The following is a 21,675-nucleotide window of genomic DNA, read 5'->3' as shown; positions in this document are numbered from 1 at the left end:
TTCGGAGCCAGAGGCTGCTGGCTGAAAACCAAAGTGCCGGGATGCTGCTCGAGGCTGAGCCTCCCTAGGCCGTGGGGAGTGGGGCTCTGTCTCCTGGAAAAGCCCTTCTCAGAGGAGCCCAGGGAGCACTGCCCCGGACGCACAGATTCCCAGGTCCTGCTCTCTGCAGCCGTGATGTGCGGGAGGACCCGGCCAGTGCTCCCCTGCAAATGCAGCGCTCCAGGCCACCGCCGGGGAGGCTGTGCAACCAGGAACAGACGTGGGGGCTGGCACAGGTCAGCCTCCCTTACCCCACAACGCCACCCGGCGGTCCTAGATCCATGGCACTGCCAGGCGACCAACAGGTCCTTTACAGTAGCCCAGGGGTGCACAAATGACCGCCCGGGGCCACCCAGGGCCCTGTTTCTGGAGATCAAGTCTTAGCGGCTGCGACAGACAGCAGAGCCTGAGGTGTCTCCACGGCCAGCCTCCAGTCTGCGTCTGGCCGGGTGCTGCGCCTCGGCTCCCCCTCTGCGGAACAGGAGCCCACTGCAGTGCTCGTCCCCAGGAGCCTCAGGTGAGACGCACACACAGGCTGCAAGGGCAGGAAACTCCACAGCCAGCATGCACAGGCCCAAGCCCGGAGCTGCGGGAACCCCCTTCCTGGGCTGAGGGGCAGGCCATGGATGCAACAGGGGCTTGAGTGGGTCCTGGGTGGAGCACTGGCCCCACTCCCAGTGCAACCCCTGAAGGCGAGCACAACAGAGGAGGGCCCCAGAGCCAGGGATGCCTGGGGCCCACAAACTGTGCCCACCAGGCCAACACGGCAGCACGGAGGACTGGGCCCGGCAGGAGCCCGCCACGCCCACAGGCCCGTCCCAAGGACCCTGCCTGGTGTGTGACAGCCACCACACTGCCAGAGATCAGCCCCAGCCCCGGCACCAAGCCTGTCCATTCACGCAGCGGAGGGGCATCTACTGGACACCAACTGTGTGCCAGGCACCCCTCAGTAACCAAGCTGGACAAGCCCCTGCCTCTCTTCCCTGCTGACTGGGGCTGGGCACCACACAGGGAGGAAGAGACTTGACACCTCAGAGCTCACTGCAGCCGCCACCTGCCCACACCAGGGTCCTGCACGGCTGTCATGGGGACACCTGGGCCCTCCCAGCCTCAGGCTGGTCTGTGCCTAGCAGGTGGGGAGGGATTCCTGGCAGAGCACCCTCTGGCTCCCAGGGGGAGGGGTCACGCTTTCCAGAAACGTCAGAGCTGCAGCGAGGACCATGCAGGGTGGCAGGTTCTCGAATCATCTCAGCCTGGAGTCTGAGTCTGGGGGAGGCTGTGGCAGACACCAGCCTGATGAACCAGACCTGACGCGGGTGTCCAAGCACCACCTGACACCACCCAGAGTGTAGCCCGTGGAAGGACTTCAGAGCCACACTAGGGACTAAGCCAGGCACTGGGCAGAGCCTAGGATCAGGTCCCACATCACCCCACGGCTGGGGTCAGGTCCCACGTCACCCCACGGCTGGGGTCAGGTCCCACATCCACTCCATGGCCTGGGCTCAGGTCCCACATCCACGCCATGGCTGGGTTCAGGTCCCACATCCACTCCACGGCTGGGTTCAGGTCCCACATCCACTCCACGGCCTGGGCTCAGGTCCCACATCCACTCCACGGCCTGGGCTCAGGTCCCACATCCACTCCATGGCTGGGTTCAGGTCCCACATCCTCCCCACGGCTGAGGTCAGGTCCCACATCCACTCCATGGCTGGGGTCAGGTCCCACGTCCTCCCCACGGCTGGGCTCAGGTCCCACGTCCACCCCATAGCTGGGCTCAGGTTCCACGTCCACCCCACAGCTGGGCTCAGGACCCATGTCCTCCTCATGGCCTGGGCTCAGGACCCACGTCTCCCTCATGGCCTGGACTCAGGTCCCACTGCCTCTCCCCCCACCCCATGGCCTGGCTCAAGTCCTGTATGTCCCACACACCCCCTGTGTCCATCTGTGGCCTGGGGTTACCCTCAACTCTCTGTAAACCTCAGTTTTTTGTTGTGGAAAAATGATGAGAAAATGATACTTTTATCATGGTTGAAAAGATTAAGTGGTAGTTACACACAGACATCTGATAACTACAACATGGGCACAAAGTGACGTCAGAAAGACTGACCCAAGGGGCCGGCATAAAGTGACGTCAGAAAGACTGACCCAGGGGCCAGCATAAAGTGATGTCAGAAAGACTGACCCAGGGGCCAGTGCTGTGTAGGCTAAATCTCTGCCTTTGGCGCCGGCATCCCACATGGGCACCAGTTCAAGTCCTGGATGCTCATTTCCCAATCCAGCTCTCCGTGGCCTGGGAAAGCAGTAGATGGCCCAAGTGCTTGGGCCCCTGCACCTACATGGGAGACCCAGAGGAAGCTCCTGGCTCCTGGCTTTGGACTGGTCCATCTCTGGCTGTTACAGCCATTGGGGAGTGAACCAGCGGATGGAAGACCTTTCTCTCTGTCTCTCCCTCTCTTTGTAATGCTGCCTCTTAAATAAATAAATAGACAGGCAGGCAGGTAGATAAATAGGAAGGACGGACGGACGGACGGACGGACTAAAGGGGGGGAGGGGGGAGGAGGGAGGGAGAGGGAGGGAAGGAGGGTGGGAGGGAGGGGGGGGAAGGAGGGTGGGAGGGAGGGAGGGAGGGAGAGAGAGACAGATAGACCGATCGACTGACCCAGGGCATCCCACAGGATGCGGTTACTGATAAAGACTGCTGTGCTGGGAAAGGCAGGGCTGGGTGAGGACACGCCCCCACGCAATCCTGCCCTGACATCATTGCAGGCTGAGCTCCAATCAGGAGGCTGGAATGAGAAGGACGTCCAGCCACCTGGGAGTCCACACAGTGACCCTTGCCCCGGGCCTGTCACAGAAGGGACGGGAGCCTCTGTCCTCCGCCACACCATGGCCAACCCACTGCACCTCGTCCTGCTCGGCGCCGCCCTAGCCGGCCTCCTGCTGTCCGGGAGCAGTGGTGAGTGCCCTGCGCCCTTCACGCTGCAGAGGGGCCCCAGAGGAAGGGGCAAGGGTGGATAGTCTGAGGATGAGGCCACGGGGGTCCCGGCCCCATCCCCGGCTCGCATCACACAGCTCACCCTGGTCGTCAGAGCCAAGGGCAGACTCAGCGCCAGCGGGCGCTCCCTGCAGAAGAGTCTCCAGGGAGGTCAGAGGTCACAGAGACAAAACACAGGACAGAGATAAGGAGAGACAGGGGCAGACAGGGACGTGAAGGTGACAGAGAGAAGCCCCCTGGACTCCCAGAGAGCAGGGGCTAGGAAGTCACAGAGAGGAGCTGGGGCCACCAGCTCCACCTGGCTCGACCGCTCCGAAGGGGGCATCTGAGCCGGCCAAACCCCAGGCCCGTGTGAGCACAGCCCAGGAAGGTGGGAGGCAAAGAGGACCCCAGGGGCGGCAGGGGAGGAGGCCCTCTGCGGGGGTCTGGGGGGCCCCTCTGCATCTGGAGAGGGGGCCAGGAGCCCTGAGGAGGACACAGCACTGCCGTGAGGCGGGGTGGGGGCAGGGGAGGCTGGCACGGGCGAGCTGGGGGGCCACGTGGGGAGCTGAGGGGGGCTCGCGCAGCGGGGTGTGGGGAGCTGAGTGGGGAAGTGCGGGGAGACACGAGAATCAGGCTGACCTGAGGGTGCCTCTGCTGGGCAGCCCCCCTCGTGATGGACCACGCAAAGTCTGGCTCCCGTCAGGTCCTGGGGGTGGTCACCTCTGTCCACCCTTGACCTCTTCTGTCCTGCACACAGCTGGGGGCCCTCTCCGGGCTCCTCCTGCCCTGGACTGTGGGGCCCTTCTGCAGACCCTCAGCCCACACCCTTCCTCCCAGGCCGCTCCACACGTGCTCACTGCCCTGACGGCTGGCCGTGCACGGATGGCTGTGGGTGTCCCCACTACAGCCTGGACCCCAGACAGCAGGGCCATGCCGCCCACCGCCCCGTTCTGCACCCGGTGACCGGGCAGCTGGGCTGTGGCTTCATGCCCGGAGCAGGCCTGGCGACCCAGCACGCCCCACTGTGTCGCACTGCAGGCCTGTGTGGCGAGGAACAACACGAGCCCCTTCTGCCACAACTCAGAGAACGCAAGTCCAAAATCCAGGTGTGGGAGGACAGGGGGACCGCCAGCCCGCGGTGCCCTTGGCCTTTGGGAGCAGTGCCCGCTCTCGCCCACGTGCCTGCACAGCACTGACCCTGTGTCTCCGGAAGCCGTCGCACTGGGCAGGCTCACCCCACTCTGGCGGAGCTGCTCCTCAACCGGTTCCTTCCGTAAAAACTGTTTCCAATTAAGGCCACGTTCCGAGGTTCTGGGAGGTCGTGAAGGGGGGGTGGGCACACGGTCAGCCCTGAGGTGCAACTGTCAGTATTTCTGGCAGTCCAGCTATTTAATGTACACACACAACTGAACACAGAGAGCAAGCCCTACAGCTGTGGGGCTGGAGAGTCAGTCTGCACCCACCAACTTGAAACCCCTTCTCCACCAGCTGTCAACTCCGAGCGGCAATACCGCTGGTCACACCGCTCCAGTGCACCTGGTGACTGCTCAGGTCGCCGACCCTGCCAACACCTCACCGCTCTGACCTGCTCCAGGTGTCGACAACCAGGGAAATGAGTGCGCCTGGGAAACAAGGCTCAGCCCACAAGCGCCTGCGGGGCTGCCTGCTCCCCCTCGGAGCCCCGGGCGGTTTCGGGAATCTGAGGGCAAACACGTCCAGCCTTGGCCTGGCTTCACGCCACACAGCTCACGTGGCGCTCACTCAACTCACCAAGTGCGGACGTGCACTCACACGCGCACCTGCTCAACGCAGCCCAGCACTTAGGACGCCCACATCCCACATCAGAGGGCCCAGTGCCCGCTCCTGCCAGCGGCCTCCTGCGGACACAGCCCCGGGAGGCAGCGGTGATGGCTCCAGCAGCTGGGTCCCTGCCACCCAACGGGACTCCCAGACGAAGTGCCAGTCACGGCAGGCACACAGGGGTGGCCAGCAGGCAGGACAATGGCACACGCTCCGTCTCTCACCCTCCTGCAAGGGGGACCTCGGGAGTGGCCCCCAGTCACGGCAGGCACGCAGGGGTGGCCAGCAGGCAGGACAATGGTACACACTCCGTCTCTCACCCCTCCTGCGAGGGGGACCCCGGGGGTGGCCCCCAGTCACGGCAGGCGCGCAGGGGTGGCCAGCAGGCAGGACAATGGCACACGCTCCGTCTCTCACCTCTCACCCCTCCTGCGAGGGGGGACCTCGGGGGTGGCCCCCAGTCACGGCAGGCGCGCAGGGGTGGCCAGCAGGCAGGACAATGGCACACGCTCCGTCTCTCACCCCTCCTGCGAGGGGGACCTCAGGGTGGCCCCCAGTCATGGCAGGCGCGCAGGGGTGGCCAGCAGGCAGGACAATGGCACACGCTCCGTCTCTCACCTCTCACCCCTCCTGCGAGGGGGGACCTCGGGGGTGGCCCCCAGTCACGGCAGGCACGCAGGGGTGGCCAGCAGGCAGGACAATGGCACACGCTCCGTCTCTCACCTCTCACCCCTCCTGCGAGGGGGGACCTCGGGGGTGGCCCCCAGTCACGGCAGGCACGCAGGGGTGGCCAGCAGGCAGGACAATGGTACACACTCCGTCTCTCACCCCTCCTGCGAGGGGGACCTCAGGGTGGCCCCCAGTCACGGCAGGCGCGCAGGGGTGGCCAGCAGGCAGGACAATGGCACACGCTCCGTCTCTCACCTCTCACCCCTCCTGCGAGGGGGGACCTCGGGGGTGGCCCCCAGTCACGGCAGGCGCGCAGGGGTGGCCAGCAGGCAGGACAATGGCACACGCTCCGTCTCTCACCCCTCCTGCGAGGGGGGACCTCGGGGGTGGCCCCCAGTCACGGCAGGCGCGCAGGGGTGGCCAGCAGGCAGGACAATGGCACACGCTCCGTCTCTCACCTCTCACCCCTCCTGCGAGGGGGGACCTCGGGGGTGGCCCCCAGTCACGGCAGGCGCGCAGGGGTGGCCAGCAGGCAGGACAATGGCACACGCTCCGTCTCTCACCCCTCCTGCGAGGGGGACCTCAGGGTGGCCCCCAGTCACGGCAGGCGCGCAGGGGTGGCCAGCAGGCAGGACAATGGCACACGCTCCGTCTCTCACCTCTCACCCCTCCTGCGAGGGGGACCTCAGGGTGGCCCCCAGTCACGGCAGGCGCGCAGGGGTGGCCAGCAGGCAGGACAATGGCACACACTCCGTCTCTCACCTCTCACCCCTCCTGCGAGGGGGACCTCGGGGTGGCGGGCCCGGCTGGTCACTGAGCCCGGATCTCTCACCTCGGCGTCCTCGTACCTTCTAGTGTTCATCAGCCGGCGGCGCGCCAACGACGTGCTGGCGAGGACGCGGAGGGCGAACTCATTTCTGGAGGAGCTGAAGAAAGGAAACCTGGAGAGGGAGTGCATGGAGGAGAACTGCTCCTACGAGGAGGCCCTTGAAGTCTTCGAGGACAGGGAGAAGACGGTGAGGGTCGCTCCCGGCGGGCGGGCGGGGGGCTTCCCTGCGGGCGCCGCTGGCCCGGGGTCCCCGTGCTGCCTCCGCCGCCTTGTTCAGGGCGATCGGCTGCACCCCGAGCAGCGGAGGTCAGGAGAACGCTAGTGGACGCTGCTGAATCCATTTACAGCAGTGTTGACTTCAAGGGGGAAAACGCTGTTCAAGGGCGGGCGTGCCGCGGGCGCCCTGTGGTCATCGAGCGCAGAGAGGCCGAGCGAAGGCCGGAGCCGGGCGGGCGGTCCGAGGGAACGCGCCTGGGGAGCCCGCGCTCAGCGCCCTCGGGAGCGCAGATGCCGGAGCCAACAGCAAAGCCCCGCGAGGCGTCAGGGGCGCGACGGCCAAGCGAGCAGTGCGGCGTCCTCCCCACCACGGCGGCGCCGGGGGCCTCGACCCAGCCCGGGCTGGACGCCCAGGACGCACTGACACACGCGCAGGGCACGCACACGCACAGCCGGCACCGCGGGCCTGCACCACAGGAGGAGGCCGCCGACGCCAGCCAGGAACCCGGCACCGCGCCGGCGCAGCAGAAGGAGCACGCCTGACGCCTGGTCACGAGCCCGGGACTGCGCCTGCGCATCGGCTGGAGCAGGCCTAACTCCTAGTCACGAGCCAGGGACTGCGCCTGCGCAGCAGGAGGAGCCTGCCTTACACCGGCCACGAGCCCAACACTACGCCTGCGCAGCAGGAGGAGCACGCCTGACGCCTGGTAAGGAGTCGGACACCGCGTCTGCGCAGTAGGAGGAGCACGCCTGACACTGGCCACGAGCCCGGGACTGCGCCTGCGCAGCGGAAGGAGCAGCCCTAACTCCTAGTCATGAGCCAGGGACTGCGCCTGCGCAGCGAGAGGAGCAGGCCTGCTGCCTGGTCACGAGCCCAACACTGCGCCTGCGCAGCGGAACAGGCCTGACGCCTGGTCACGAGCCCGGCACCGCGCCTGCGCAGTGGGAGGAGCCCGCCTGACACTGGCCACGAGCCCAGCACTGCGCCTGCGCAGCGGGAGCCTCCCCTCGGGGCCTCGGACTGTACCTGGAAATGGTCGAGCTTCCGGTCTCCTCATCTTAGGCCTCAGAGAAAGGTGGCGGGGACCAGAGGGTTGAGGGGAAGGTAGGCGGCGCCGAGCCCAGACCAACACGAATGAGCTAATGAGAAGAAAGCTGAGAGAGGGGCCACGCCGGAGCCAGCGGCCGCCGCCTGGGAACAGCTGACGCGGCCCCTCGAGGGCAGCCCCGCACAGAGCGCGGTCGCCTCAGCCAGACCACCTGACTGGGCTGGCCGTGTGGGACAGCTCCCCCGTGACCCTCCGGCACGGGGTCGAGTTGCAAGCGTGGCCTGGTGAGGAATTCTAAGTCATATCAGATAACCCGACCCAGGGAGACGTCATCGGGAGGTGCGGGAACCCCGGAACGGCTGAGCGCCACTGCCTGCCGCGTCGCGCGTCACTGTTCTGGATTCTTGGAAAAGAAAAACGGCACCCGTGCTTGCACGTGTCAGAGAGAATTCAGAGCGAGCTCGAGTCGGGCGAGGCGGGAGACTGGCTAAGCAAAACACGCCCAGGAAAGACGGCGGCCGCCAGTGCGCAGAGGTGTTGTGACTGTCAGCGTGGGGAGTGTCTTTTGTCTGTATCTTAGTCCAGAGGCAGGAGACCCCTCCCACGGGGGGGGGGTGCTATAGAGAGTGCGGGAGGAGCTACTTTAGGACTGACCAGATCTGCCGTGGCAGTTTTGCGATTCCTGTATTACAGGGGAATTTCTTGAAAGAGTTGGGGGAGGTCCTGCTTAGCCTCCATATAATCAGATTGGATCTGGCACAGCGATTTTCAAGGCGGTTTATCTTTGAGGCATGAAAGACTTGACCCCACCTTGTCTCTGGTTTGTGGTAAGATGTAGTCTTGCCCATGCTTAGCGGCTGGTGTGCAGGTGTGCTCGCCCGGGGCCCCTGCTCACGTCTGCCTGCCTGCCTGCCTGCCTTCTCTGACAGCACTGCTGTCCCCTGGTGTGCAGAGGGGACCTCGTCAAGAACAAGGACTTGTCTCTGGATGAATATCTGAGGAGGAACTTTGCCATTTGCTCTAATTGCATCACACATATAAGAAGTTTCTTGGACGAGTTGGATATCTCGCTGCTGAAATCCCCGGGGAGTAGCTGTGGCCATTTGTCATCTTCTACTGCGAGCTGGACATGAACTCCTGTCATGAGACCTGCTCCAGAACTGTACCCTAAGATGGCGGTGGTCAGTGGCATTGGCTGGGCTTCTGAAGTGAGAGAGTCGATTTGACTTAGCCCTGTAGGTTCCCCACATGTGAATTCTACGTGGCCCACGCAGACTACTGTGAGCTGATTGAAATGAGAGAAATGGAGGAGACTGTCAAGGGTAGTAGCGTATGTCACAGGTGGTTACAAGGCCACTTAGCAGCCAGATGTTCCCGTAGGCCAAACCCATGAGGTGGGCTTCACTCGCTCCTGGAGAATCAGTGTGGTAAAAGAGCTTGAGAAAGCCCTGAAAATAGGGCTACCAGAAGCTAGCATCTTCAGAACTGAAGAAAGCAAATTCACGATAGTATCAACCTAAAAGCCTTTGCAAGTCCTCACGTCACACCACACCCAGCCTCCTTGACAAGGTGCAGAGTTCCTGGAAGTCACTTTCATCAGCCCCACGTCGATCTGTGGTTAAAAGCTCCTTGACCCAATGGACGGCTCTGAAGAGGGTCTTAGGAGCATGTTAGATATTTATAATGAAGGAGGCATATCATGCCTACCCTGAGCTGAACGAGGCCGGGGCATCAAAGTGGCAGCTTTTTGAAAAATGAGCCAAGGCCACCGATGGCGATGCAGCCACGTTGATAAACAAAAACGTCTGTATCATCTGGAATACAGGCCGTCCCGCAAGAGCTCCTGGAGCAGGGCCACCAGCTGTCTCCCAGTTTCTCGCAGACTTCCGCAGCGTGAAAGGAGGGCTTCTGGTTCCTGCCAGGAACGCAAAAAGAATTGAGCAGCTACTGATACGTTGGAATCGCAGCCGTTGGCCTTCTGCCTAGAAACTACTGACAGTCTGAGTCATGTGGCTCCGGCCTGTCTGTACTTCTGCAAAAGGTGCCAGTCTGTGAGGGCATTCTCATGTGCTGTTAAGCATCTGACGCTGGTTCCTTTCAGCCACCAGAAGACTGAGAATTCCTTGTAACTCTGTTACTCAATGGCGTGTCTCAGAGAAAAATTCATAGTTTCAGGAAACATTTTCATTTTTAAGTGTTTCTTTACTATACAAAAATAGTAGGCAGTTTTTTTGTTTAAGAATAATAAAAGAAATTGTAGGGGCCAGCACTATATCGCAGCAGGTTAACACCCTGGCCTGAAGCACCGGCATCCCATATGGGCGCCAGTTCGAGACCTGGCTGTTCCACTTCTGATCCAGCTCTCTGCTATGGCCTGGGAAAGCAGTGGAAGATGGCCCAAGTTCTTGGCCCCCTGCAACCACCTGGGAGACCCGGAAGAAGCTCCTGGCTCCTGGCTTCGGATTGGCCCAGCTCCAGCCGTTGTGGCCATTTGGGGAATGAACCAGCAGACAAAAGACCTCTCTGGCCGGTGCTGTGGCTCAATAGGCTAATCCTCTGCCTGCAGCGCCGGCACACCGGGTTCTAGTCCCGGTTGGGGCACCAGATTGTGTCCCGGTTGCTCCTCTTCCAGGCCAGCTCTCTGCTGTGGCCCGGGAGTGCAGTGGAGGATGGCCCAAGTGCTTGGGCCCTGCACCCCATGGGAGACCAGGAGAAGCACCTGGCTCCTGGCTTCGGATCAGCACGGCGCGCTGGCCACAGCAGCCATTGGAGGGTGAACCAACGGCAAAGGAAGACCTTTCTCTCTGTCTCTTTCACTGTCCACTCTGCCTGTCAAAAAAACAAAAAACAAAACAAACAAAAAAAAAAACCTCTCTCTCTGTCTCTACCTCTCTCTGTAACTCTTTCAAATAAATAAATCTTTAAAAAAAAATTTTAATGCTGACGTATGTTCACATTCCACTTTTTTCCTCACATCATTTCCCAGACAGACTTCTTTATTTCTATGTAGCTACCATACGTACAATTTTTAAATAGCCGAATTATATCATGTTGTAGAGGTGCATTTCCCATCCGCATATTTGAGCCTTGTGAGTGATTTCTATATGTGAACATATGCCTGTATTTCTAGAGGATTAGCTTCTAAGGACAGCTGCTTCGGAAAGGGAGCACTGACAGTGAGTCACCAGGGATCCAGCACAGGGTGACGAGCGTAGCCTGCGCCTCCTCTCCAGGCACATGCAGCTGCACCTGGACAGAACGCATGGAGCAGTGTCTCCGTACCTGGGGAGCAAACAGCTGCGGTGCACTGAGGAAGAAAGCAGGACTTGGGGCCCCACGCCATGTGGCTGGCAGTGAGTGCACCATTCTCCCTCTCGTTCCACAGATCACGTGACCTGAGTCTGGTTCACACTCACAGGCTTCAACAGCGGAGCACACTTCCTGTCCAGGCATCCGTGGAACATTCCCCAAGGCAGCCCATCTCCTGTGTCATGAAGCATACCTTAGCAAATCTGAAAGACTGAACTCACATAAAACTCCTATATCAAATAGAATTCAACTAAAAAGAAGTAATGGGAAAATTGCCAAGTACTTGGAAACTCAACAGCACATTCATAATAATGAGGGGTCAAAGAGGATTTCTCAAGAGAAGTAAAATATTTTGAACTAAGCAAAAATGATTGCAGCCTGCATAGGAAAGTAGTGCTTCAAGGATATTTATGCCATTAAATGCTCATATTGGAAAAGAACAAAGGTCTCAAACTAATAATCTAAGCTTCTACTTTAAAATAGTAGGAAAAAATTACCCAAGACCAGGAAAAGAAGGAAATTTAAAAAGCAGAAGTCAAATAAATTGAAGACAAAAGTAATAGGTGATATAGTGGGTTAAACTGTTGCCTGCAGCCCCAGCATCCCATGTGGGAGCCAGTGTAAGTCCCAGCTGCTCCACTTCTGATCCAGCTCCCTGCTAATGTGCCTGGGAAAGCAGTGGAAGATGGGCCAAGTGCTTGGGGCCCTGCACCCACGTGGGAGAACTGGAAGAAGCTCCTGGCTCCTGGCTTCAGCCTGGTCCAGCCCTGGCCATTGCGGCCGTTTGAACCAACAGGTGGAAGATCTCTGTGACTCTGCCTTTCAAATAAATAAACAATCTTTAAAAAAATAAAGGACAATGTATCTGTTTATAGAGCTGCCGCAATAAATTGCTACATAGTCACAGGGACTTTTTCTGTTTTAGACACACAAACCCAGAACCAAGGCGTCAGGGGACTCCTTCCAGGGATCCGAGAGGGCCGCGTGCTGTCTCCCAGATCCTGGTGGAGGGTAGTCCTCAGCATTCCGTGTGGTTGGATGCACCTCCAGCCTCTGCTCGTGTCTTCACGTGGCCTTTCTGTGTGGCTCTTTTCCTGCTGCTTACAGGGATGCTCACGTGGACTCAGGGCACAGGGTAATCCACTCTGACTTCATCTGGGTCCTTCCCTGAGTTACACATTCTGAGGTTCAGACTTGAAAGAGAAGAGACCACTATTCAACCAACTACAGACAGAACAAGATTGTGGCATTTTTTAGGATAAGGCTCTTGATGACCTGTTTCAGGCTAATTATCACCATTTCTTTCAACTAACAACTAACCTTGAGTATTGACAAGTCCTGAGTTCCTCTCCTGAATTGTTAGCCTGGGTTTATTAACCAAAAGCCACTCATTGGTCTGCTAGGGTATAGCAAACACAGCGACCTCTTTTTGGTACACTCTGTTTCTTATTGATTAAGAAATTTTCCCTGTTGAACAGATGGTGAGTGTAAGACTTCTGAAGCCACATTATACGGGTGCAGATCTGCATCACTGAATTGTTCTAGAACAACTGCATTCTAGAAGCGACCTGTCCGGGAGAATCTCCTGTGCAGGCTGAGTCCCTGGATGGTGGCCCTTCCTGGTGTAAAATGTCTCTGCTTTATCTAATGTGTTTTAACTCTTGTCTTCCTTTTAGAATGAGTTCTGGAACAAATACGTAGGTGAGATATTTTCTATTTTAATCTTGGGTGAATGGGATCCATTAGGATATTTAACTCAAGAGAGCTTGGATTTGAATTCTGAAAATACTCCCTGGCTTTCCTTTCTGCTGCTATTTAACTCTTTTTAACTCTGGGTGTTTTGTAATAATTTTATTCTAATTCTAGTTTTGTTGTCTACCTAAATATAGATTAAATCAGTGCAGTCTTATCTGAGGATGTCAAATGCCACAATAATTTTTTTTAAGTCCAAGTGTACTCCATAGGAGCAATAAATGTCACTGAGTTAACTACCCTGGCTTACTGCCCACCGACCGCACTGGAGACTCTATCAGTCGTGACTGCTGGCGGGAGTATTCAAGCTGCTCAAAGTGACCACCGAGCTCACACACACCACCCAGACTCGTGAGGCGCACGTTAGTGTGGGCAGCAGCGTGTCGCTGTCCGTGCACCCCCAGGTCATCAGAAAGAACAGCGGCAGTGTCCTGCCTTATTGGCGCTCAGCCCAGAGCTCCCCTCTCTGCTTGCAGCCCCATAAACACCAGAGCCAGCCAAGGACCCCGTTAGATAAAGACATGGTGGTCATAAAAGGTGGGGTGCAGGGGGCCCAGACAGGAGGAAGTGTGTGCAGGGCATGCCCATTTCCATGGGGAAGGAAATTTCCAGAACGTTGGCTCCCAAAACGTTTCTTTGTAGATGGCGACCAGTGTGAGAGCAATCCGTGCCAGAACCAGGGCACGTGTAAAGATGGCCTCGGGATGTACACGTGCTCCTGTGTGGAAGGCTACGAAGGCCAAGACTGCGAACTGTGTAGGTCCCCTGCTTCTGACTGCCCTGTCACTCACCGCCCTGTGCAGTCACTGCCCGCCCTCCTGGGGGTGGGCCCAGCCCTGTCACTCACTGCCCTGTGCCAGGGTTCTCAGACACCCCCTTCATTCACGTTTGTCAGTGCAGATGAGGAATATCTGAGATCATCCACTGACAGATTTGATACATTTATTTAATTCTATGTGGAAAATTCACTGTTCTTTACTTACAGGAGTTGCTAATTCATTTTTAATAAAAATTAGGCTATTATTAGACTAATTTCCCCTAAGGAGAAAGATTTGCATTTCTTTGATGCAGTAATTTACAGTCGTCGAATGTGTCCTTAGACTGGACTTCCCAGTGGGGTATTAGTCACGAGTCCCCCTTGGCTGACTGGGGGTCCCGCTGGACCTGGCAGCACTGGCTACACGTGGGCGCCACGCCAGGAGCGCCCGGTGTGAGGCCACATCGGCGCTTCTACCTCCACTGTCGCACGGGGGTGGCAGCTGGGGCCCGTGGGGTTTAAGTAGCCTAAGTGCTGCCCCAGCACTGGCCAGGCAGCGGGGGGGACGGCTGCCCGTCCTGTGCGTACCGGAGCCACCCCAGCCTGTGTGTGGCACAGCTGGGGCCTCCTTGCTAGCGGAGGCCTGTGTGCGGCCGGAGCTGGCCCCTACTGGCCTGAGTCGGACGTGCCTGTCTTACAGTCACACGCAAACTGTGCAGCCTGGACAACGGGGGCTGCGACCAGTTCTGCAAGGAGGAGGAGAACTCAGTGCTGTGTTCCTGCGCCAGCGGGTACACCCTGGGTGACAACGGCAAGTCCTGCATCTCCACAGGTAGGTGGGCGCGTCCCGGTGGTCTAGCCAGTGAGGGTTCAACTTGGCGACCACAGGTTTAGGAACGGACCCACTGGTTCCGAGGGCCAGAGGTGCTGTCTAACCTCAGCGCCCTCGTCTGAAAAACGGGACCCATGTTAGCACCCACGTCAGCACCCACGTCCCAGGGTAAGCGCGACCCGGAGCGGCCCCTGGAGGCTGGTCCTCACAGGGCCTGGCTCCTGCCATGTGACTGGCATGAACACCACACGCCCTGCCCGAGAGAGGGCACGGGCCTGGGGCCGGCGTCTTCGCAGGCTGGTCTCGAGGGCAGCCAGGCACAGAGCTGGCCTGTGTGGGGCAGGGGGCTGGGAGGACCCTCACGAGCTTGTTTGCTGGGACCCCGGTGAGCTTTTGACGAAAGCCAAGCGCCAGTGTGTCTGGCCCCGAGGCTGGCCGACGGCAGTGGGTGCAGGATGGGAGTGGCCAGAGGACTCGGGGTCTCAGTCAGCCCGTCCTGTCGCGGGGATCGGGACCATCCAGCAGCCCCACCCGTCTGCCTCTCCCAGACCCCAGAGTTGGTCCCAACTCTCAGCTGCACGTGGCTGGGGACAAGGGAGAAGGAGCCCAGATGGGCAGTGCCCACGCGGGCCCCTGACCCTCGGCAGGCAGCCCTGCCCTGTCCTGCTCTCCTTGAGTTCATGCCGCACCAAGCAGCCAGGAGGAAACTGGTTCCAGCACAGCCGGCAGGTGCAGCTCACGCTCCCGCCGGCAGCAGGCTTTGGCTCACACTCGCTGGAAACCCCCACTGAAGCCACGACTCCACATGCATGCACGTTGTTTAAGTTCCAGGAATAATCAGAACTTGATTTCCAATCAAGCTTGTTCTTTGAAAATCAAATCCTAATGGAGCAGGTTCTGTTCCACGTGTGGAGCGGCCGCCTCAGAACGTCCCGGCGCGGCTCCCGCGCGGCTCCCGGCCTGGTTGGAGCTCACCTGCTGTGACACGCAGCGCCTCCGTCCCCCGCCACGGGGGGCCGCTCAGACCAAGCCTGTGTAGTCCGGGCCTGCTCCAGCCTCGGCTGCTTGCATGCACAGCCTCTCATCAGCAGCAGTTCCAAAGACAGACAACGAAAGGAGTTTACCAGAGCCCTGCCCCCCACCTGGGCTCACCTGGGTTCCCCCTTAGCGTCCCGCTGTGAGCCCCACACCCATGCCTGATCGCACCACCAGCACCTGCCGCCCGCCGGCTGTCCCCACGCACGCACACCCAAGTCCCCCAAGTCGCTGGCAGACGCACACCTGCAGACAGCCTGGCGCTCCTGTGCACAGCGCTCTGCTGTGGAGCCCTGGCCCCCCTCAGGCCCTGCCGGCGCTGGGGGTGAGCCCAGGGACGCGAGGAGCGCCCCGGGCTGAGGGCCGGGCTGCCGTCTGCTTCCAGAGCTCTTCCCCTGTGGGAAAGTCACCCTGGGACGCTGGAGGAGGTCGCCGGCCACCAACAGCAGCGAGGGCCCCCCGGAAGCCCCCGGTCCGGAGCAGCAGGACGACGGCAACCTGACCGCCACCGAGAACCCTTTCAACCTGCTGGACTCCCCGGAGCCGCCGCCCGAGGACGACAGCAGCAGCTTGGTGCGCATCGTGGGCGGCCAGGACTGCAGAGACGGCGAGTGCCCCTGGCAGGTAGCGTGGCGCGGGCCCCACGGCGCAGGCGCGTCTCCGACCAGTCAGGTGGAGGGAGGTAAGGGGGGAGGAGTCGGCGACCAGCAGGGCAGGTGGTTTCTGGGCCGTGACTCACGACGTGGCCGAGCAGTGCTCCCGGCCCGGCCTCCTGCGTGCCCGCCGTCATCCTGCTTTGTGAAGGGCAGAGGGAAGAGGCAAGGCGTGGTCCCCACCCTTGAGCGTCCGGGAACCCCGGCCCTCCTGCCAGGAGCTGGGGTCGGCGCCCGACAGTGGCGAGGGCCTGGCCCACTGCTGCTCCCCACCGAGGGGCAGTCGCCGACCTTGTTTCCGGTCTGACTCCTGCTCCCCACCGAGGGGCAGTCGCTGGCCTTGTTTCCGGTCTGACTCCTGCTCCCCACCGAGGGGCAGTCGCTGGCCTTGTTTCCGGTCTGACTCCTAGGGAGCCAGCAACCGCGTGTTTGTTTCATGAGTGATTTGGACGAGGGCTGCCAGGTTCAGAAGATGAGAGCCGCCAAGAACTCCTAACGCACATCCCAAATGCTACGGGGCAGGTGCCTGTACTGGAAGCACACTTAACTGGGTGCCCTGTGTTTCTTTCTTTTTTAAAAAGAATATTTATTTGGAAGGCAGAGTTACAGAGAGACAGGTCTTCCATCCGCTGGTTCACTCCCCAGATGGTGCAATGACCCAGGCTGGGCCAATCCAAAGCCAGGAGCCAGGAGCTTCTTCTGGGTCTCCTACACGGGTGCAGGGGCCCAGGGACTTGGGTCCTCTTCTGCTATCTTCCCTGGTACACCAGCAGGAAGATGGATTACAAGTGGAGCAGCAGGGGCCGGCGCCGCGGCTCACTAGGTTAATTCTCCGCCTGCGGCGCCAGCACACCGGGTTCTAGTCCCGGTCGGGGCGCCAGATTCTGTCCTGGTCGCTCCTCTTCCAGTCCAGCTCTCTGCTGTGGCCAGGGAGTGCAGTGGAGGATGGCCCAAGTGCTTGGGTCCTGCACCCACATGGGAGACCGGGAGGAGCACCTGGCTCCTGGCTTCAGGTCAGCGCGGTGCACCGGCCGCAGCAGCCATTGGAGGATGAACCAATGGAAAAAGGAAGCCCTTTCTCTCTGTCTCTCTCTCACTATCCACTTTGCCTGTCAAAAAAACAAACAAACCAAACCAAAACAAAAAAAAAACAAGTGGAGCAGCAGGGACTCGAACTGGTGCCCACATGGGCCGTCAGTGCAGCAGATGGCGATTCTACCCGCGACACCACAGCACCGACCCCTGGCACCCTGTATTTCAACCTGGCCATGCTAACCTGAGGTTCGCAGTGTCAGTGCTGGGTCGTCTTGGGGCCACTCCTAAGCAGCAGGGCTTGACGGCTCCCAGTTCTGGGGCTGCAGGTGCCAGGTGCAGGCCCCAGGGCAGCCGGTGCCTGATGTCCACCTGCTGCAGAGGGCGTGGCTCCCCCACAAGCCTTCTGGAGGGCACAGACTCCACCCCTTTCCGCCACCCCGTGGTGCTTCATCCCTGGGGGAGGGTCTTGGCAGACCTTGGCGGTGACCCAGGCTCCTGCAACGATGTCCCGAAGCCGCCGGCCACCTCCAGCAGTGACCGCGGGGTGACCTCAGGGGGTTGTCTTCCGGGGTGGGGAATGGCCGTGAAACCATGTGGTCTGGCCCTGCCGAGGAAACCGCAGGTGGGGCTCAAACGCCAGTGCATCTACGGCGGGCTGACTGGTAAGCTCGTTCTCATGGCCCACGGGTGATGTCGGAAATATCCAGGAAGCCCCCCGCCCTGGAAACCCACAGAGCCCTCGGAGGCAACCGGCGCATCAGAACACGTCTGCTCCTGGCGTGGGGCAGGCTGGGCAGTGTGACGCATGGGCACCGCACCGCCCAAGGGTCCCCACGGGACTGAGGAGTGACTTGGCGCTCCGGGCATGGTCGTCAGGGGAGGAGCCGGGGAGGGCTCAGGGGGGCTCTGTGGCTCCTTCCGCCACTCCCCCCGCCTGTCCATCCGAACTGCAGCGAGGCTGTCGCTGGCTTGGAGAGCCAGCTGAGATGTCACAGTCAGACCTGACCACCTGTGTCGTGAGCGTCTGGGAGGACTCCAGTGACGGTCACTTGAGGGCGGGAATGTCCCCTCCCCCTGGAACCGTCCTCACTCCCATGGCCACGCTTCCCCTAAGCAGCGCCCGGTGTGGGTGTAACACGAGGCTGTGCACAGGCTAGGGTTTTGCTCACTTGCAAGGAGGCTCTGTGCACAGTACCCGAGAGGAACGAGGGGCAAGCCCCAGTGATGCCAGCTCGGGGTCCCCATGGAGCAGGAGGCAGGGGAGGGCCTCCCCAGGTGGTCTGTGAGCAGTGCTGGGATTGGCCAGGGAGAGGCCAGGGCGGGCAGCATGCCCAGGGCCCCGCCTGCCAGCCTGCAGGTTCTGCCCAGGCCCGGGGGTGGGCAGGGGAGACTCTGTGGCCGTCCTGGCGCCAGGCCCTCTCGGTCCTGCTCAGAGTCACACACGGCGACCCCACTGCCCCCCAGGCACTCCTGGTCAATGAGGAGAACGAAGGGTTCTGTGGGGGCACGATCCTGAGCGAGTACCACGTCCTCACGGCGGCCCACTGCCTGCACCAGGCCAAGAGGTTCAAGGTGAGAGTAGGTAAGTGCCGTCCAAGCCCCAGTGCCGCAGACCCCTCGGGAAGGGGCTGAGGCCGCCCGTGCCCCGCGCTCCTGCCCTGCCTCCCTCTTCCACACCCGCTGAGCACCGCGTACCCCTGCCCCTCACTTTTGTCTATGGGATCGTTTGTCCGGACCCTTCCCTGTGTGTGAGCCCTGCAGCCCAGGCCTCAGGGTCACCCGCAGTCTCTGCGGTACCGGATTTTCTGTTGTTCCAGTGCCCTGCATGGCTGCTGTTAAATCTCTCAGAGTATGAACTCTTAGCCACATCCCCACTAACTCCCCGAAGTGCCCTCATGCACCCAGACACCCTCTCCATGCAAATATTCTGCATTCTCCTTGCAAGTCTGCTCAGCCCCAGGGCACTGGCGGCCCAGCCGCACAGCACGGCGGGCTGGGACACGCGGGCTCGGAGCACGCTGGCGAGCGGCTGGCAGCCACCCGGGGGTGGACAGAAAGCCGCTCTGCTGCCCTCCCCCATGTTAGCCCCGAGCTGCCACACCCAGCCCGCGCTGAACTAACGGTGCCGTGGCAGGGGACCGGGACACGGAGCACGAGGAGGGCAACGAGGAGACCCACGAGGTGGAGGTGGTCGTGAAACACAACAGGTTTGTGAAGGAGACGTACGACTTCGACATCGCGGTGCTCAGGCTGAAGACGCCCATCACCTTCCGCAGGAACGTGGCCCCCGCCTGCCTGCCCCAGAAGGACTGGGCCGAGTCCACGCTGATGACCCAGAAGACGGGCATCGTGAGCGGCTTCGGCCGCACGCACGAGATGGGCCGCCTGTCCACCACCCTCAAGATGCTCGAGGTGCCCTACGTGGACCGCAACAGCTGCAAGCTGTCCAGCAGCTTCACCATCACCCAGAACATGTTCTGCGCTGGCTACGACGCCAGGCCCGAGGACGCCTGCCAGGGGGACAGCGGGGGCCCCCACGTCACCCGCTTCAGGGACACCTACTTTGTGACGGGCATCGTCAGCTGGGGGGAGGGGTGCGCAAGGAAGGGGAAGTTTGGGGTCTACACCAAGGTCAGCAACTTCCTCAAGTGGATCGAGAAGTCAATGAGGGCCAGGGCTGCCCCTGTGGCGGAGGCGGCCGGGACCCCGGGGCCCACACAGCCCACCATTAAAGGGAGCCCCTCCTGAGACTGGCTTCTTTTACTGGGACAGCCCCAGTGACAATGCTGCCTCCCCTCACAGCTGGCATCTCCTGCAGGCACCCCATCCCCAGTGTGGGGTGCCGCTCTGCACAACCAGGAGGGAGCCCCCCTGCCAGGCACTCTCCCGCGCCGGCAACCGAGCTGCCCTTCTGCGCCTGCACCGCAGGAGCTCACACAGGGGGTCCAGCACCTGCAGAACCAGCCCCTGGGCCGCAGGAGCCCACACAGGGGGTCCAGCACCTGCAGAACCAGCCCCTGGGCCGCAGGAGCCCACACAGGGGGTCCAGCACCTGCAGAACCAGCCCCTGCACCGCAGGAGCCCCCCCACACACACACACAGGGGCTCACACAGGGGGTCCAGCACCTGCAGAACCAGCCCCTGGGCCGCAGGAGCCCCCCCCCCACACACACAGGGGCTCACACGGGGGTCCAGCACCTGCAGAACCAGCCCCTGGGCTGCAGGAGCCCACACACACACACACACACACACACGGGCTCAGCCCCTGGGCTCAGGAACCCCCTCCACACACATACACACACAGGAGCCCACACACTCACTGGGCTCAGCCCCTGGCCGCAGGAGCTCACACAGAGGCCGGGTGCCGTGGTGCTGGAGGCTCCCCCAGCTGGCACAGCCCCTCAGATGCCTGACTGGCACAGGACCCCCTTGCTCACCCCTGGTATTTAGATGCCATGGCGATGATTCCTCCTGGCTGAACAGAGGTCCAGAGCACTCTGGTTGGTACAGACTTTTATATTTATTTATTGGAGAGAGAGAGAGAGAGAGAGAGAGAGAGAGAGAATTTTCCTTCACTGGCTCACTCCCGCAGCTGCCCACCACAGCAGGGGCTGGGCTGGAGCGAAGCCAGGAGCCAGGAACTCAATCCAGGGGCCACTCACCGGGCCTGCACTGCTGCCTCCCAGGGTCTCACTAGCAGGAAGCCCAGACCAGAAATCAGACCCGGGCTCTCAGACATGGGGTTCCGGTCACAGCCCAGCTGATGCCCGCTGTGTGGATGTTTTAACATTGACCTGAATACCCAGGGAGCCTTCAACAGCTGCAGTGTCCAAGCCGCACTCTGAGTTGTGCACAGGCTGAGCAGGCACGGGCCCAGCCCGAGGTCTCCTGGTCCCCAAGCAGCCCATGGTCTCAGCCCTGCTGTCACCGGGACCACTGGAGGCTGCAGTCCACAGCCACAGCCAGGCGCTGACACCGGATGTGGGGCAGAAGATTCCAGAGGTGCTTGGGTGACCCCACCCGACAGCAGGTGCAGGGTACGGTGTGGTGGCAGGAGGGGCTGCCGAAGCTCCCGTCCCTCACATCCATGGGGGTCCTGCCTGTCTCGAGTCAGCACCGTCGCCCACCCGAGCTCGGGGGCCACGAAAGCCCAGCCAGTGGGAGCCAGAGGGGAACGGGACCCTGTTCCCAGCGCAGCCGTGGGTTTCCAAACATCCCCACATTGTTTGCACTTTGCACAACTTTGCTAAGCAAAGTTTCAAAGTTCCAGGACAGAAACTCTCCGAAAGTCCAGAGCCGGACAGAGCCTCCGTAAACACGGCCCGCGGCCAGGAAGACAAGCGTCGGACTTCCCAGAAGCGGTCTGTGTGGGCGCCCGCTGCAGAGCGGGTGCTGTGAGCAGGCCCTCCCCACTGCCTGCCCAGGACCCCGCAGGACTGTCGGGTGGGACAGGCAGGAGTCTCCAGGGTCCCGAGCTGGCCCCAGAGCAAGCTTGGACCCAGCTCCTGATCCCAGGGCCAAGAAGACCTGGGCAAGGATTCACAATGAGAACCAGGCCCAAAACAACTGTCCATTGAGTACCCTGTGTCTGCCACAGGTGCCCCAGTGTGCATAGCACAGCACTGCTGGGGACTGCATACAGCACTCTGATCACTGTGCACAGCACTGCTGGAGACGCGTACAGCACTCTGATCACTGAGCACAGCACTGCTGATCACTGTGC

General features: G+C 61.0%; 1 protein-coding gene across 2 annotated transcripts; it reads left to right on the top strand.

Annotated features, from left to right (window-relative positions):
* Positions 1 to 2,829: 2,829 nt before the first annotated feature.
* On the top strand, positions 2,830 to 19,718 carry F10 (coagulation factor X). 2 transcript variants are annotated; one of them, XM_008253689.4, is made up of 8 exons: positions 2,830 to 2,995; positions 6,341 to 6,501; positions 12,565 to 12,589; positions 13,283 to 13,396; positions 14,098 to 14,229; positions 15,650 to 15,888; positions 18,417 to 18,534; positions 19,087 to 19,718. In XM_008253689.4, exons 1-8 carry the CDS (start codon positions 2,926 to 2,928, stop codon positions 19,698 to 19,700), a joined length of 1,473 nt encoding a protein of 490 aa, XP_008251911.4. In that variant the 5' UTR covers positions 2,830 to 2,925; the 3' UTR covers positions 19,701 to 19,718.
* The last annotated feature ends 1,957 nt before the right edge of the window (positions 19,719 to 21,675 follow it).

This window comes from Oryctolagus cuniculus, chromosome 9, assembly GCF_964237555.1.
Source record: "Oryctolagus cuniculus chromosome 9, mOryCun1.1, whole genome shotgun sequence".
Lineage (NCBI taxonomy): Eukaryota > Metazoa > Chordata > Mammalia > Lagomorpha > Leporidae > Oryctolagus > Oryctolagus cuniculus.
This window is presented reverse-complemented; position numbering and strand designations above follow the sequence as displayed.

What these genes read in the sequence shown, in the direction of transcription:
- F10 (XM_008253689.4), top strand. Translation starts at nt 2,926, where the DNA reads ATGGCCAACCCACTGCACCTCGTCCTGCTCGGCGCCGCCCTAGCCGGC. An exon ending in GTTCTGGAACAAATACGTAG is followed by an intron (nt 12,590 to 13,282) that starts GTGAGATATTTT and finishes GTTTCTTTGTAG; the next exon opens with ATGGCGACCAGTGTGAGAGC. An exon ending in AGGCCAAGACTGCGAACTGT is followed by an intron (nt 13,397 to 14,097) that starts GTAGGTCCCCTG and finishes CCTGTCTTACAG; the next exon opens with TCACACGCAAACTGTGCAGC.